General features: G+C 53.2%; 3 protein-coding genes across 3 annotated transcripts in view; all 3 read right to left on the reverse strand.

The window, feature by feature from the left end:
• The window catches only part of LOC122365183 (rho guanine nucleotide exchange factor 17-like), a 34,425-nt gene extending 31,174 nt beyond the window's left edge, over nucleotides 1-3,251 (reverse strand). Inside the window, exons 1-2 of the mRNA XM_043336175.1 lie at nucleotides 841-3,251; nucleotides 144-227 (exon numbers count right to left, since the gene is read on the reverse strand). Coding sequence (XP_043192110.1) covers nucleotides 144-227; nucleotides 841-3,219 — 2,463 coding nt within the window. The 5' untranslated portion in view covers nucleotides 3,220-3,251. The remainder of the gene's footprint in view (nucleotides 1-143; nucleotides 228-840) is intronic.
• Nucleotides 3,252-5,361: 2,110 nt separating this feature from the next.
• Nucleotides 5,362-9,838, reverse strand: LOC122365186. The gene is made up of 5 exons (XM_043336181.1): nucleotides 9,012-9,838; nucleotides 8,532-8,721; nucleotides 8,000-8,227; nucleotides 6,994-7,281; nucleotides 5,362-6,043 (listed from the first exon to the last, which is right to left on the reverse strand). Exons 1-5 carry the CDS (start codon nucleotides 9,620-9,622, stop codon nucleotides 5,633-5,635), a joined length of 1,728 nt encoding a protein of 575 aa, XP_043192116.1. The 5' UTR covers nucleotides 9,623-9,838; the 3' UTR covers nucleotides 5,362-5,632.
• A 206-nt stretch (nucleotides 9,839-10,044) lies between these two features.
• LOC122365170 lies at nucleotides 10,045-10,912 on the reverse strand. Its single transcript, XM_043336149.1, has 2 exons — nucleotides 10,638-10,912; nucleotides 10,045-10,192 (listed from the first exon to the last, which is right to left on the reverse strand). The coding sequence occupies exons 1-2, from the start codon at nucleotides 10,910-10,912 to the stop codon at nucleotides 10,045-10,047; spliced, it is 423 nt and encodes a 140-aa protein (XP_043192084.1).
• Between the last annotated feature and the right edge of the window lie 1,755 nt (nucleotides 10,913-12,667).

A 12,667-nucleotide genomic window follows, 5' to 3' on the forward strand; every position in this document is an offset into this window, starting at 1 on the left:
AAATCAGCATGTCGATAATATACGACAATGTAGGTATATTCAATGAGAGATATGCTGAACACGCTATTTGTAACGGGAGAAAATCTGAGAATAAGCGAATGAGCAAATAAGAATATGTCAATTAGTAGCACGTATGCACTCACCTCAACTAAGAGCCTGAGCGACTCGACGTATCGCTGCTCGGTATCGAGAAGTTCCCCAATTATGAAGACTCGTCGGCCTTGCGCCTGGAACCAAGATATATTTTTACCTTTGATGAAAGGAAGGAAGAACATGAGACTAAATTAATCGATAACATTTATTGAATAAAGAATACAGAAGCAGCCATAACCATGTGAACATGATATGTCGTGAGCTATCAATTTCATTTTTTAGTTGAGTTATGAGTTATGACTATAAAAAAGTCGCACATATGATGCCGCGACAGACTGTTGGCGGCGATCAGCCGCTTCCAAGCCCTCAGCGCCCGGCGACCGTATAGCCCCGGGCGCTGTGACGTCATGCGCACGTGACCTGGCGGCCGGATGCGGCTTCGGGCGGCCGCGGATAGGCCGGAGGGGTGACTGGGAGGGGTGCATGGCCACGACTACGAGCACGGAAAGTTTACGGACCCATTAGGATAAATTTTTCTTATTTCAGTCGCAAAGGTTGACGATATAAACGCACGAAGAAAGCACATAATGTGCTTCCCGTGAGGAAATTGCGCACCAATAACAATGGCACTTGGGTAGGTACCTGGTGATTGCTATTATGAACATGGTTCCGAACAAGACGTCCCTACCTAAAGAACCGACAGCCAGGCACTATCAGAAATAGGGTTGACAATGTTCCGGAGCTTACCTGGACTCCTGGCTGGTCCTGTCCCGAGGTGACCTGTGCCAGCATCCGGCGGGCTGTTGGACCGACGCCATCGTACAGCGCCTCGCTGAGGAGCTGCGTCAGCTCCTGCTCGGCACCGGGGAGCTGTGGCAGCTCTCCGTCCGAGCAGGGGGTGGCGGAGGGCAGCCGGAGGCTGCTACTCGCCCGGTGCACCTCCTCGCGTTGCGATCGCTCGCCCTCAGAGCCGGAACTTCTGGTGCGCGGGGTGACTGCTGCCGACTCAGAGGCGGCTGCAGCGTTTCTCCGCCGAGTACTTCCCCTCCGAGATCCGGGCCGAGGTGACGGACTTGGTGAGGCTGATTCGACCAGCGCACTAAGTGGCAGAGTAGCTTCCGCGCGACTCATTTTTCCCTCGAGCAGTTCTCCGTAGGGTCCGCGCAGCCGCCGCCGGCAGGTCCGCCCCGGTCCATCCGGCTCGCTATCGTAGGCGAGAGGAGATGGTGAGATGTGCCTCCGGCGGGCCGGTTGGGCAGCTGTCTGCTCCGTCAGAGGCAGCAGTCTTCCAGCGGCGCTCAGAGGTCGTAGTGCAGCCGAGTCGCTGACAGTTCGCAGCCGCGGAGAGTGCAGTTTCGAGTGGTTGTGTCGGGATGACCTGCCACGACCCCGAACCCGCTGCTCGTCTGAGGACGTGGAGCTCACGCTGTCCGTGCTGGGGCTCAGTGTCGCCGCCGCAGCAGAAGACTTGCTCGCAGGCCGTTTCTTGAAGCTGCGCCGACGCGGCTCGGCATCTCGAGCTCGCAGCTCTGCACCGCTCAGATCAAAACTTCTCTGCCGATGCTGTGCATAGCTGTTTTGAGACCGCGGCTTGAGCCTCGACGATCCCGTGGCCACTGTCGATCGCCGACCATCTCCCGATTTCTCTCCAGTCTGGTCCTCTGTCAGATCCCGTCTCAAGACACTGGGACTGAGGCTCTTGGAGCGGAAGCGTTTCGGTTTGACTTTGACCGGCGGTGGTCGCCAGTGGTCGGCTGCCGTCATGGAGGCAGTTACGGTCAGCCCAGTGTCTGAGAGGCGAACCACGTCCACCGTCTTACTCTCAGGCTGCTCGGTGGCGTACGTGGACCTCCTCCTCCGAAGCTGGGGCTCGTCATCCTGAGCTGGAAAGCTCTGGGTCGTGGGAGGACCTGATTGACCCGGGTACCACGGGTCCTCCTGATCTTCATCGACATTTAGTTCGTTGAGGAGGAGAGCTACGGCCTTTTTGACGGCTTGACGAATGTTTTCCTTGTCGGTAGATTCGTCAATTGGTTCGCTGTGGTCCAGACTGAGTTTCAAGGCATTGTCCTGCTCCTGTCGGGCTCCTTGGGCTGCCTCTCCGCCGGCGGTGTTGGCGGGATCAAAGGGACTCACCGACCGACCAGTTGCGTTTTGACGCATCAGAGGCGGTGCGCTGCGCACGGCATGCTCACTTGACAGATTCCCGGCTTGTGATTCGTCCCATGACGCAATTCTGACGTCATCACGTCCAGGCTGCTGATTGGCATCTGAATCCAAACTCGGCCTCGGATTGGCTGTTTCTTGGCCGTCATCCAGCGTTGGGTTCGGTGCATTTGGAGCGATGTTTCTGGCAGGGTCACGCTCTCCGGGTTGCTGGTCGTTTGACTGCGTCAAATTCTGGAACTGACCTTTGGGGGCAGCGGGTAAACATTCCGAGTCTTGTGACATAAAAGCAAGAGAATGTTCTGGCACTCGAGAGTCCTCTGGGACGTAGGCTGGTTCTGGTGTCTGTTTTACTGTTCTGTCGTCATCAGCTGACGACGAAAGAAAGCTGGACTGGTCCGTAGAATCGTTCCGCCTTATATCGAGCGGCAAAGAACGCGCAGGAGCCTCACTGCTTTTCATAGAACGGCCATCACATCGCTCGCCAGTATCAGCGGCTTCCTCTTTATTCCGAGAAGTATCGAGGACTTTGGCCTCATCTTGCGGCGCCATGGAGTCGGCCCCCTTTTCCTGCTGACACGGCATTGAGTCCCCGACGCCCTGATTGGATCTGGCTGGTTTTTGACGGCTGCCGGCCTCCCGTTTGGCCGTGTCACTCGTTGGCCGTCTCTGCCAATCATCTGACCCCGCCGTCGCGGCGCGCGACCCCAGCGATTCGGTCCGTCGCCCTCTCGCTCGCGGAACCAGCGGCGACTCGATCACCTGACCATGTGTGATGATGACCGGGGACAGGTCGGCGAACCGCGGCTCGCGGGGCTCGTCCCCGCTGGTCCCGCTGTCGCTGCTACCCGGCAGGAGCGGTCTGCGCAGCTTCGGCCGGCCCCCGGCTGCCACCGCCTCCGCTGCCGCCGTCGCCGGCGCGGCAGCGTCCGTCGTCGCCCCCGTCGTTTGGGGAGCCATATCGCCGTCACCATCGACTGACGAGCCGCAGCGTTCGACGGCGGGTCGCGCCGGAGTTGTCCCTGGCGCGTTGGCCGATTTTTGGCCGCCACCGACACCGTCCGGCCGCGTGACCTCGTTCGCCGCCGACGGCGGATCGGCGGAGACGGTGCGCGATAGATCGGCGCCGCCCAGCCGGGCCGGCCGTCCGTTCACGTCCCCCCATCCGTCAGCCGAGTGGGACTGACGCTGCAGCAGGCCCGACGAGTCGCGACGCTGCAGCGACAGACTCTGCATCTGGATTTCGCGCAGCATCGCTGCCAGAAGCTGACCGTTTCCGTCGTGATGGATTTCCTCGTCCTCCTCATTTAGTGTCCCTGATGTGCGACCCAGTTCTACTAATGAGTCCGAGTTTTGACGGTTGTGAACTGGCGCTGTGGTTGGGTTATTGACGATACCGGAAGGCAGTTTTCTGGGCAGGGTTTGGGGCGCACTCGGCCGCGGTGGCACTCGACCAGCTGTGAACGACTTTGTGCGGGCAGCGGCGCTGTGTCGCGCAGTGTCCGGATTCTCTGTTGTGCCGCAGATGTCGACACGTGATACGGATGAGCTGCGGCTGGGCACGGCGCTCTCTGGGCCGGGCAGGTCGCCGCTCGGCCGGCCGGCAGGCTGCCAGGCCAGGTCGCTGTCGCTGACCGGCCTCTGACGGAGACTGGTGGTCGTCTCTGCTCCCTGCCCCGGCTCCGAGCGGCCACGGCTGTCAGCCGGCGCCGGCTGCTGCTGAGCCTGCTGATGACGGCGGTGTCTGGTTTTGTGTGAGGTATTTGGAGGGGACGACGCTGTTGGTTTGTCATCTCGACTCCAACGCAGCTTGTCAGTAAACTCACGCAGCCGGCTAACGCGCGGTGGTTTCTGCTTCCTTGTCGGTTCCGGCTGAGGCGGCAGCGACTTATCTCTCCGAGTTCCCAGTCGGAACTTAGAGAACGTCAACGGAGTTGGCATTGGCGGACTGGCTCCCTCCGGAGCATTATCCTCCAGATCGGACAGCGAACCACTCTCATGGGACGCAGCTCGGCCGGCCGGGGCCAGGTGAGGTGCGGTCTGCGGCGGTGGTGCCTGCGCGGCCTCTCCGCTCATTCCTTCGTCAGAGTCCATGGAGCCCTGACCGCGCAGCTCCCGTATTCGATGTCGCCACAGGTGGAGCCGGCCCGGGGGAGAAGCGGACGCCTCAGGCTCGGCATCCGAGCGAGGCATCTCAGCCGCAGAGACAGACACCACCACGAGTCTGGGTTCGGTGAAACGCGAGAAACCAACGTCACTTCACCACTGCTATCACTGTAAAGCCTCACTTAGCCCATAGATTCACAGTAAAATGAGTTCACAAGCCAGCAAGCGCAGTGTCACTAAATCGGTTCACAGCGCGACGTTCAGGGGCCGTCGTGGCAGAGCTCGTTCGCAGACTGCCCGAAGCGACGCCTCTTTCGCTCGACCTAGCTCGACTGGGCTCTGTATTCTGACCGTTGCCAACTGTAAACAGTGCGTGGGCGAGGCGCCAGCTCGCTGGGCCGGCGGCGGCGGCGGATCCCTGCTCTCCGACTGCGCCCTGCTCAGAGACGGTGGCCGACAGCCGGCCGCCGCTAAATTTAGGAGCGGCGCGTGTCAGTCTGTTCCGGCCGCCCGCGGCCACCGCCGGCGGGCCGCAGGTGGGCAGGGTGGGAAGGGAGCGGTGTGACGTCACATCGCGGCAGCGGGCTGATGCGCCATGACAGTGAGACTGCTATGACGAATAGTGCCCCAGGCTATTCAGATCAACAATGGGCCGTTATGACGCGACCGTGAATCGTTAGGGCTCGGTTGGGCTCGTGTCTGATGGTTGGAGCTTTGATAATTAGTGTGTGAATGACAAGTAGGATTATAAAATTGTCGTTCAGAGTCATTTGGGGAAGAAAGACGGATATTTTGATTACCATTTAGGTTATGTAACAGCTGGAACCGCCAACATAGGTTGTATAACACATTGGCTACATCTATGAGAAGAAGACGCGCTAATTAATACGCTATACTCATGTTTTCATACTACATACATGTAAGCTAGTGGGAGTTGTACCCGTTAGTTAACCTTGGGCCCGATTCTCTTTCGTCTTCTCTTTTAAAACACACAAATAATATCAAGCCATGTACTTAACTACCTATGCAGTATGCGTAGGTCACTCAAATTTGAATAAACACTCAAAAGCATCAAGCAAACATTATTGATCCAATGGTGCATAACTTACCCAAAAATGTATAGAAATGTATGCACGTTGTGTGCACAGAACTGAGTGTTTAAGAGCTCTGGTACATAATTACACAAAGCATGCACCGAATATAGAAGGTATAGCAAAAAAGCGTGTCCAGTTACATCTTGTTCTACTGATGCTCGGCTATCAGCAAACTACAGCTGCTGTTTTCCAGTGACCGTGGACCTCCGTTTACGCCTCGCCGCATGGCCTGGAGTCGTTTTCACCGGTTTATACATGGGCGGCGGTTTGATAATAAGCGGGCCCCTGTCCAGCACGACAGTGGGCCGCCGCGAACCACGACGCATCACGGACGATTTCCGACGCTGGCGCCCCTTATCCATCACCCTGACCATCAGCCCGGCCATCGGGAGTGACGGCATCCTCTCGCGTGTGTCCACACCTCCCCTAGAGGGTCGGCGCGAACCGTGAGCCATCTCGGCCACCAGTTCGTCCACATCTCGAACCAGCTTCGGCGTGGCCTCGGGGAAGGCGGAGTTGCCCTGCAGCTGGCAGATATGGATGTACTCTCGAAGAGCGGCCATGGCGTGCGACCGGGACAGAGTCTGAGGGAGAGAGAGGAGAGTGTGTGAAAATAACACAGACAGAAGCCAGATGAGGCGTAAATTAGGTATTCTAGTTTTTTTTTGTGAGATTTGTGATGATTATACCATTAGGGAGAGAAGCCGGCAGTCGGCACGAAGAATGCAACATGCGAATGCGATTAGGTAAAGTAGAACTGGAAAATGGTGTTATTTCAATGGTTATTTCTGTCATGAGGTCACACAACTCACACCAGGCCTTGCTCTGAGATGAAGTGGAGCATTTGCGTCATGTTCACAAGGAGACTGAAATGGATTGCAAGTAATGGAACAACCGACTTCCGAGACTCGTCATTTCACCTGGTTGTCTTTGTTGCCGCATTTGGTAGTTCCTTCCCATATGCTGCTCACAAAGATTAACAAAGACTAGTTAGGAGGTGCCATGTCAAATTAATGTAATTAGAAATATTACATTTAGTTAACGTTTTTACTCCCTGTGATAAGCATTGTGAAAACATGGTATTGGCTATTGCCGTCCTTATGCGTCTCATTTGTAGCTTTTTGCAAATAGCATCATCAGCTGAATTCCTAAACTAGCACCAACTTTGTGACCTCCACTACGGCTTAATCCTTCCTTCAATCCTCCGTAGTCGAAAAAGTGTCGCGACGGGCCCGCGCCTCCAGAACGCAAAAGAGCGCCTGATTCTAGCCGCGGGCTGGTAGACTAGCCCGCACGACAGCCATGTCATGCGGCACAGTATACCTTCCAGAGCTGCGTGAGCGAGAACTGGAGCGCGCGGTGCCGATGGCCAGTCTATGCTAGTGTTTAGTGACTCAACAGACAACCGTTTAAATTTCCAATGGATGTTCTGACATTGAAAGATGTTCTATTTTGATGCACAAGTTATTGGAGGGGTGGCTCTTTCTGTTGGCTGCTTCTACGCCCCAAGTTCCAGTGTAAGTACTTTACGCACCTCATTCAGTTTCCTGTTGGCCAGTTCGCGCTTCCTCAGCTGCCGTGCCTCCTCCGTCTCTGGGGGTGCCAGACGACGGCCAGCCACCAGCGGGGACCACTTCTGAATCGGGATGTACCAGTCGCCATAGTGCACACGTGGGGGCAGAGGCGGCGCTTGGCCGTGTTGACCTGACCTCCAGATGGGCATGCGTCGACTCAGACCCATCTGCCGCCACTTCTCCCGTAATTCTGGGTAGTAGGTCAGGGATGGGGATCGGCAATAGGCGACCACTGCCATACCCTCCGTCTGGGGGAGAAAATGGTAATGTCATTGGCGAGGTATGCAATTCTGCATCAGCAGTCCTACGGTGGTAGTTGAAATGTGACAGGAAACAGAGCCGAGGACCGAAAGTTAGGCGCAAGTGGAATAATTAAAATCCCAACGGTAACAGGGCACGATGAATGTGGTAGCATATACAAATGCCTGAAATATTTGACAAGATTTTAATGAAATGGACTAGACGGCAAATGGTTAACGCCGTTAGGCGTTACGATCAGCTTTGTGCCTACAATTTTACAAATAAACAATGATCTTTTTCACCATTAGGAAGTAATCGGAACTTGGATGAACGTGATACTTTCGATGAATCCCGTTTCGCGCTATCTCGAAATTGGCTCCCTACACTGTCCTTTGTAGTAAACATTTACGAAAGGTGTAAATAATAAAACTTATAGGCCGTTTCACAAACCTGATTATGAAGGTAGTTCACCCAGTGTTAGCAATATGTATATGCCTCAAACAGCGTGCAACTAATGAATTATTGACGTGATCCTTAAGTATATAGGAAGCGACTTCAGTTGCTTATTTACAAAACTAAATAGTGAGCGATTCTATGCTTCAATCACCATGTTGAAGCTTAAAACGCACTACAGCAAATCCATGAGCGCGGCTGCAAATTCAAAGGGCATGGTGGCCATAAGCCACATCAGTTACGTAACAGCCTACGGCCGAGGCCGACACTTACCTTCCGCCTTGCGTCGGTGGCGGCCATCGGCGCCCCCTGACGAGGCGCCCTCGAGCTCTGTCGACGCTTCCGACCGTGACCGGGCTGAGTCATGCAGACCTCCGGCGGTCGCACCACCAGGTTATTCTCCAGACCGAGTGAGAACAGCTCCTCCAGGCGCTCCTTGCTGACGGTCATGTTACGCCGGCTTCCCAGCGAGGAGAGCCACTCGCAAAACTCCTCTTTGATCTGTCGACGGGGCGGGTGGTGCCAAGAGGTAAACCATTCAGCTGGTGGAAGTTCGCCATGTGTCATTGAGTCAGGCACGGCTGTTCGATAGAACGGATATGTGGGTGTGTGGCTGACCCCCGGCATCATTACAAAATGATTCACTGGAGGCAGGCTGTTGGGCTTCGTTTGCCTAGCTAATGAAATCAAACAAACACGGCCAGTGGTATCCAAGTATGCTGTCCGGTCTGTTTGGAATTGGCGAGTTGTGCCGGGTCACTCATGACTCAGTCTGCCGACGAACAAACAGTCGGAGCCCGCTGACCTTTTCCAGAACGACGCTGGGTCCCTTGGGAAGGTGGGCGCTGTCCCGTCGGGAGCGACGCGTCAGCCGCGACGAGTGCGGCTCGGTCACAGGCGGAGGCGTCGGCTTGGTCTCCTCAGCGCCATCTTTGGCGCGCTGCGCATACTTGTAGTATGGATTGGCCTTGATAGGCTTGCCCTGCTTCGTGAATCTGGAATACAAAGAACAATGAACAGCATGCCTTTGACGCGACATGACTTATGGCAAACACTTTTCTATTGTTCCCAAATATTTTCTCGGTAAATTAAGTTTGTTTTGTGTTTTGTAGACCCACCAGTGACATCAAAAATTTACCACGCCACGATGCGTCACCCACGACTGGTTCATCATTTTTTTTTCACCTAAGTTTAAGCGTATGGGAAGTAGACGGCAACTGGCAAGATGGTAAGTAGACTCCACTCTCCAGGGATCCAGGCAGGGAACAATCCCGACCATACGCACCCGAGATGGGCTCCCTCATCCTGCTCCTCTGGGTGCATCAGACGTCTGATGGCCGCCTTCTGCTTGTCGTTGATGTGGATATTACCGTCTTCTGCCACAATGTACTCGGTATCGGTCGCCACTGATGTTCCGGAGCGACTGGTAGGGTCACCGGCAGCACCGTTCTGGTCTGGGGATGAGGTCCTGGAGGCAGCCTCTTTGGGTAGTTCTTGTTCGTCCCGAGAGTCGGTAGACGTGTCCCTAGAGGAGCCTCTGGTTGAGTGGTTGGAGGATCCCTTTGAATCGTGAGGGCTGCCCGGTCCCTCGGGTTTTGCTGTTTGCTGAGGACCATGCTCCTTGTCTAGCCCGTCATCAGAACGTTCAGTTTGAGATGAAGCTTTTCTAGCAGTCGCCTCTGGCGCCGTAGAACTCGATTCTTGATTTCCAGTTGTTGGCTTGGTTTGGTCATCGGATGTTTCTTCTGGTGGCGATTGCGGAGCATCGAATTTCACTGATTGTGTTCTTGGAGGAGTTGACGGATTTTGTTCGGATTGCGGTTGTTCATCCTTGATTGCTGATTCGTCACCCATTTTGAGGGTAATAATTTCATTATCATTGTAATTGTAAAACATCCATCATGTCGATTGCCGAAAGAAATGATTCGAAAAAGGAATACCCTCACTTATTTCAGCCAGGGTAAACGACCAGCAGCGAAATTTTGTTAGCCTAACCCTACACCTAACCTAACAATGAAAGCTGGTGAGACGGTCGCTTAGCCCATGCCCAGTTTAGAAATAACTGTTTCAAATAAGTTGGAGATATGCATGCTTAGCTTCATGAACAGAAGTGATTGATAATGTTCACTTGAATTTATTTCTTAGCTCTTGCGTTATTCCAGCACATACCTTCAGTTATAATTTTCGCTGCTGGAAAATAAATGTTATCTTACTTTTTATATGCTTTTCCATATATGAAGACAAAGTAATGAGAAAGAATAAAGCGAAACGTTTATTCAAACACTTTTGCGAATGAGCTGCCGACCATATTATCGGACTCACTTGGCATAATATATCCTTCCCTTGGGCGTGGCCCGGTGGATGACCCTGGCCCGACGCTCGTCCGAGTCCGCGTCGGCAATGGCTGCTGTCACGATACTCCATTCCTCCTCGTCGGTAGAGGCTGCCATACCCTTAGCGCCTGACCTGCAACGAAATTACTCTCAGGTCACGGGGAGGGCAATGAATAGTGAATATTCGGCTTACATATGAGTTGACTAATGAACGATGAAGGCCTTCGAGTGGACCTTACAAATATGACAAATAAGAGCGTGATGTACGAGCTCGCCGGTGCGTATTTCGTGTTTTCTTTTTTTGACGATTTAGCTGGGTCATGCGGTGAGCCGTGAGGTGATGAACGAGCTCGCCGGCACTTATATGTTGTGTGATGATTTTGTGCGTGTAAAAATACATGATTTGGAAAAAAATATCATAACAAATAATACGGCTGCTATCATAAAAAGTAGCAAATGTATGGTAAATGTGCAGGCATATCGGTGCAGGCATTGTTTCAACAAATAAATTCACAATCAATTTCACATTCCAAAAAAGCGATCGGCAGCAAATGTTTGGTTTAGCGTCCCAAACTTACCCATTTTCATTTTCTAGTTCCTTTTGCACCAACTCGAACAGAAGATCCCTGCTCTCTTCGCGTTCTTGATGTTCGACCACTTCCTGTTCTTTCTGCTGAACAGCCTCGGTTCCAAATGTCGTCAATAGGCGGCGCCATCCCTGACGCTCCTGCTCCGATGGAAGGAACAGCCAGAGCTTTCGGTTGAACACCACAGACAGACCGACCGGGTCTTTTCGTCGGGCCGAGCCGAGACGCCGTCGATATCTGGAGTCACGCGGATCCAGCAGGGCCATGAAGGTCACGACAAATATAGCTAGCTTGAGAGGTCCTAACAGGACCACAGAGGGGTCGGGGTCACGGCAAGGTCACAGCACGGCTAGAGACAGATGTCACGTCCGGGTCAGAACAAATCTTGAGTCGATACTTGAGCTGCTACTTCATAAATAGCAGCAGGCTATGAAGGATCACAGAGCACGACGGCGCCAGAGGGTGCGGGTGGCGGATTAGATACGTCAATTCAAGGCAAGCTTAGTATATAGCTTCAAACAAGCTATGAAAGGTACCGGATATTGAGTAAATCGCTTGAAGTCTCTTATGCCTAGGAGCGAAAGTCTTCTGTGCTGAAGGCCCACAGCAAAACGCAACCAGTTATTCATAACGCCTTACGAAACAGGATATGCCTACACTAAGGCTTACTTACAGCTCGTAGGTTGTCATGAAGGCTACTTTGCCAGGACTTGTCCAAACGTTCGTACTGAACTGTTTGTAACTCAAAGTCGCTATCGATCAAACTAGAATGAGAACCAGCGCGACGATCACTGCCGCCGGCCGCCCGGGTCCCGAAGCTTTGGTTGGGGCTTTTTGGGTAGGTGACGCTGTGGTCGGTGAATTCTGCTCGTCTATTTACGTCGAGATCCATGGTGGGAACTGTCGCTTCTTACGGATTGAGTAGAGAGCACAAAGCATCGGTAAAAACCCTAGTTGACCTCACATTACTTGCCTACGATTCTTCTTATGCATGTATATCCACAAGACGTGCATATCCTAAGAATTCATACCCCCTTTCAAGCCTGGGCGACCACCATCATTCGATGCAAGTAGCTCCCATCGGAGCAGGCTCCCGAGCGGAAGAGTGGTCGTTGAGTGACTAGGAGGTTTATCAATTAGAAAAACAATGCTGACTGCCAAGACCAATTTTCATCCACTTTATGATATCCCACGGCCCTAGGAAATAGCCCAATTAACCCGAAAGCACATAACCCAGCACAATAAAACAAAACATTTGGAAGAAACACATAATACTATCTCATCTGATAAAATGTGTCGATGTGAGAAAGTGACCACCTGGTTGGCTTGAATTAGATGCATTGATAGATCATGTCAACGCCTTATAACCTCAAAACTTAACACGCTCCCACTTCCCAGTAAGTTCCCTCACTATCATATAACACCTCAATAAACCACCACCGCATCCCCTCCGTTGTCTCCCCTCTCCTAACCGGTTCGGGATGCACCCTCCCCTCCCCTTCCCTGAACCGGCAGCCGTCGGCCCGACTGAAGGCCGCAAAGTCATCTAGCGAGCTGATTTCACGCTGGCTGATCGTCGATGATGAAGTGAGCGCGTCCGCCGACCGCCGCCTAAACGGGCCCAGGGGAGTCGGGACACGAGTGCGCGACCGCTGTCGGAAGACAATGGGGCGGCTGGGGCCGACGGAAGTGGTTAGAACGGAACTTCTCGGTCTGATCAGTGGCAATGTGTCGGTCCCTAATGACTGGGCTAATTGAGCATCCGTAAATATTTGTTCTATATTTTATTAAATATCTGCACTAAAAATCCAAATTTTGTATTGCTGCGTCGTACTTTTTTATTTTACGTAACAGTGATATTCTGCTGTCTTTTAAGTTATGTCCAAATTTAACTGAAACCAATAAATTGAAATCTTAACCATTCTTTTAACCCGTGCATGATTGGGGTATTTTCCATAACGCGAGTGACGGGGGGGGGGGGGGCTCTCCAGAGCGTTGTCTCTGAATGTGAAGACGATTAC

The sequence above is a fragment of the Amphibalanus amphitrite genome, unplaced genomic scaffold, assembly GCF_019059575.1.
Source record: "Amphibalanus amphitrite isolate SeventyFive unplaced genomic scaffold, NRLGWU_Aamphi_draft 000720F_arrow, whole genome shotgun sequence".
Taxonomy (NCBI): domain Eukaryota; kingdom Metazoa; phylum Arthropoda; class Thecostraca; order Balanomorpha; family Balanidae; genus Amphibalanus; species Amphibalanus amphitrite.

Excerpts from the sequence above, each read along its gene's own strand:
- LOC122365186 (XM_043336181.1), bottom strand. The coding sequence starts at position 9,622 with ATGTTTTACAATTACAATGATAATGAAATTATTACCCTCAAAATGGGT. Across the intron at positions 8,228-8,531 it reads CCAGCGTCGTTCTGGAAAAG|ATCAAAGAGGAGTTTTGCGA; the intron begins GTCAGCGGGCTC and ends CCCCGTCGACAG. Across the intron at positions 6,044-6,993 it reads CCAACAGGAAACTGAATGAG|ACTCTGTCCCGGTCGCACGC; the intron begins GTGCGTAAAGTA and ends TCTCTCCCTCAG.
- LOC122365170 (XM_043336149.1), bottom strand. The coding sequence starts at position 10,912 with ATGGCCCTGCTGGATCCGCGTGACTCCAGATATCGACGGCGTCTCGGC. Across the intron at positions 10,193-10,637 it reads GAACTAGAAAATGAAAATGG|GTCAGGCGCTAAGGGTATGG; the intron begins GTAAGTTTGGGA and ends ATTTCGTTGCAG.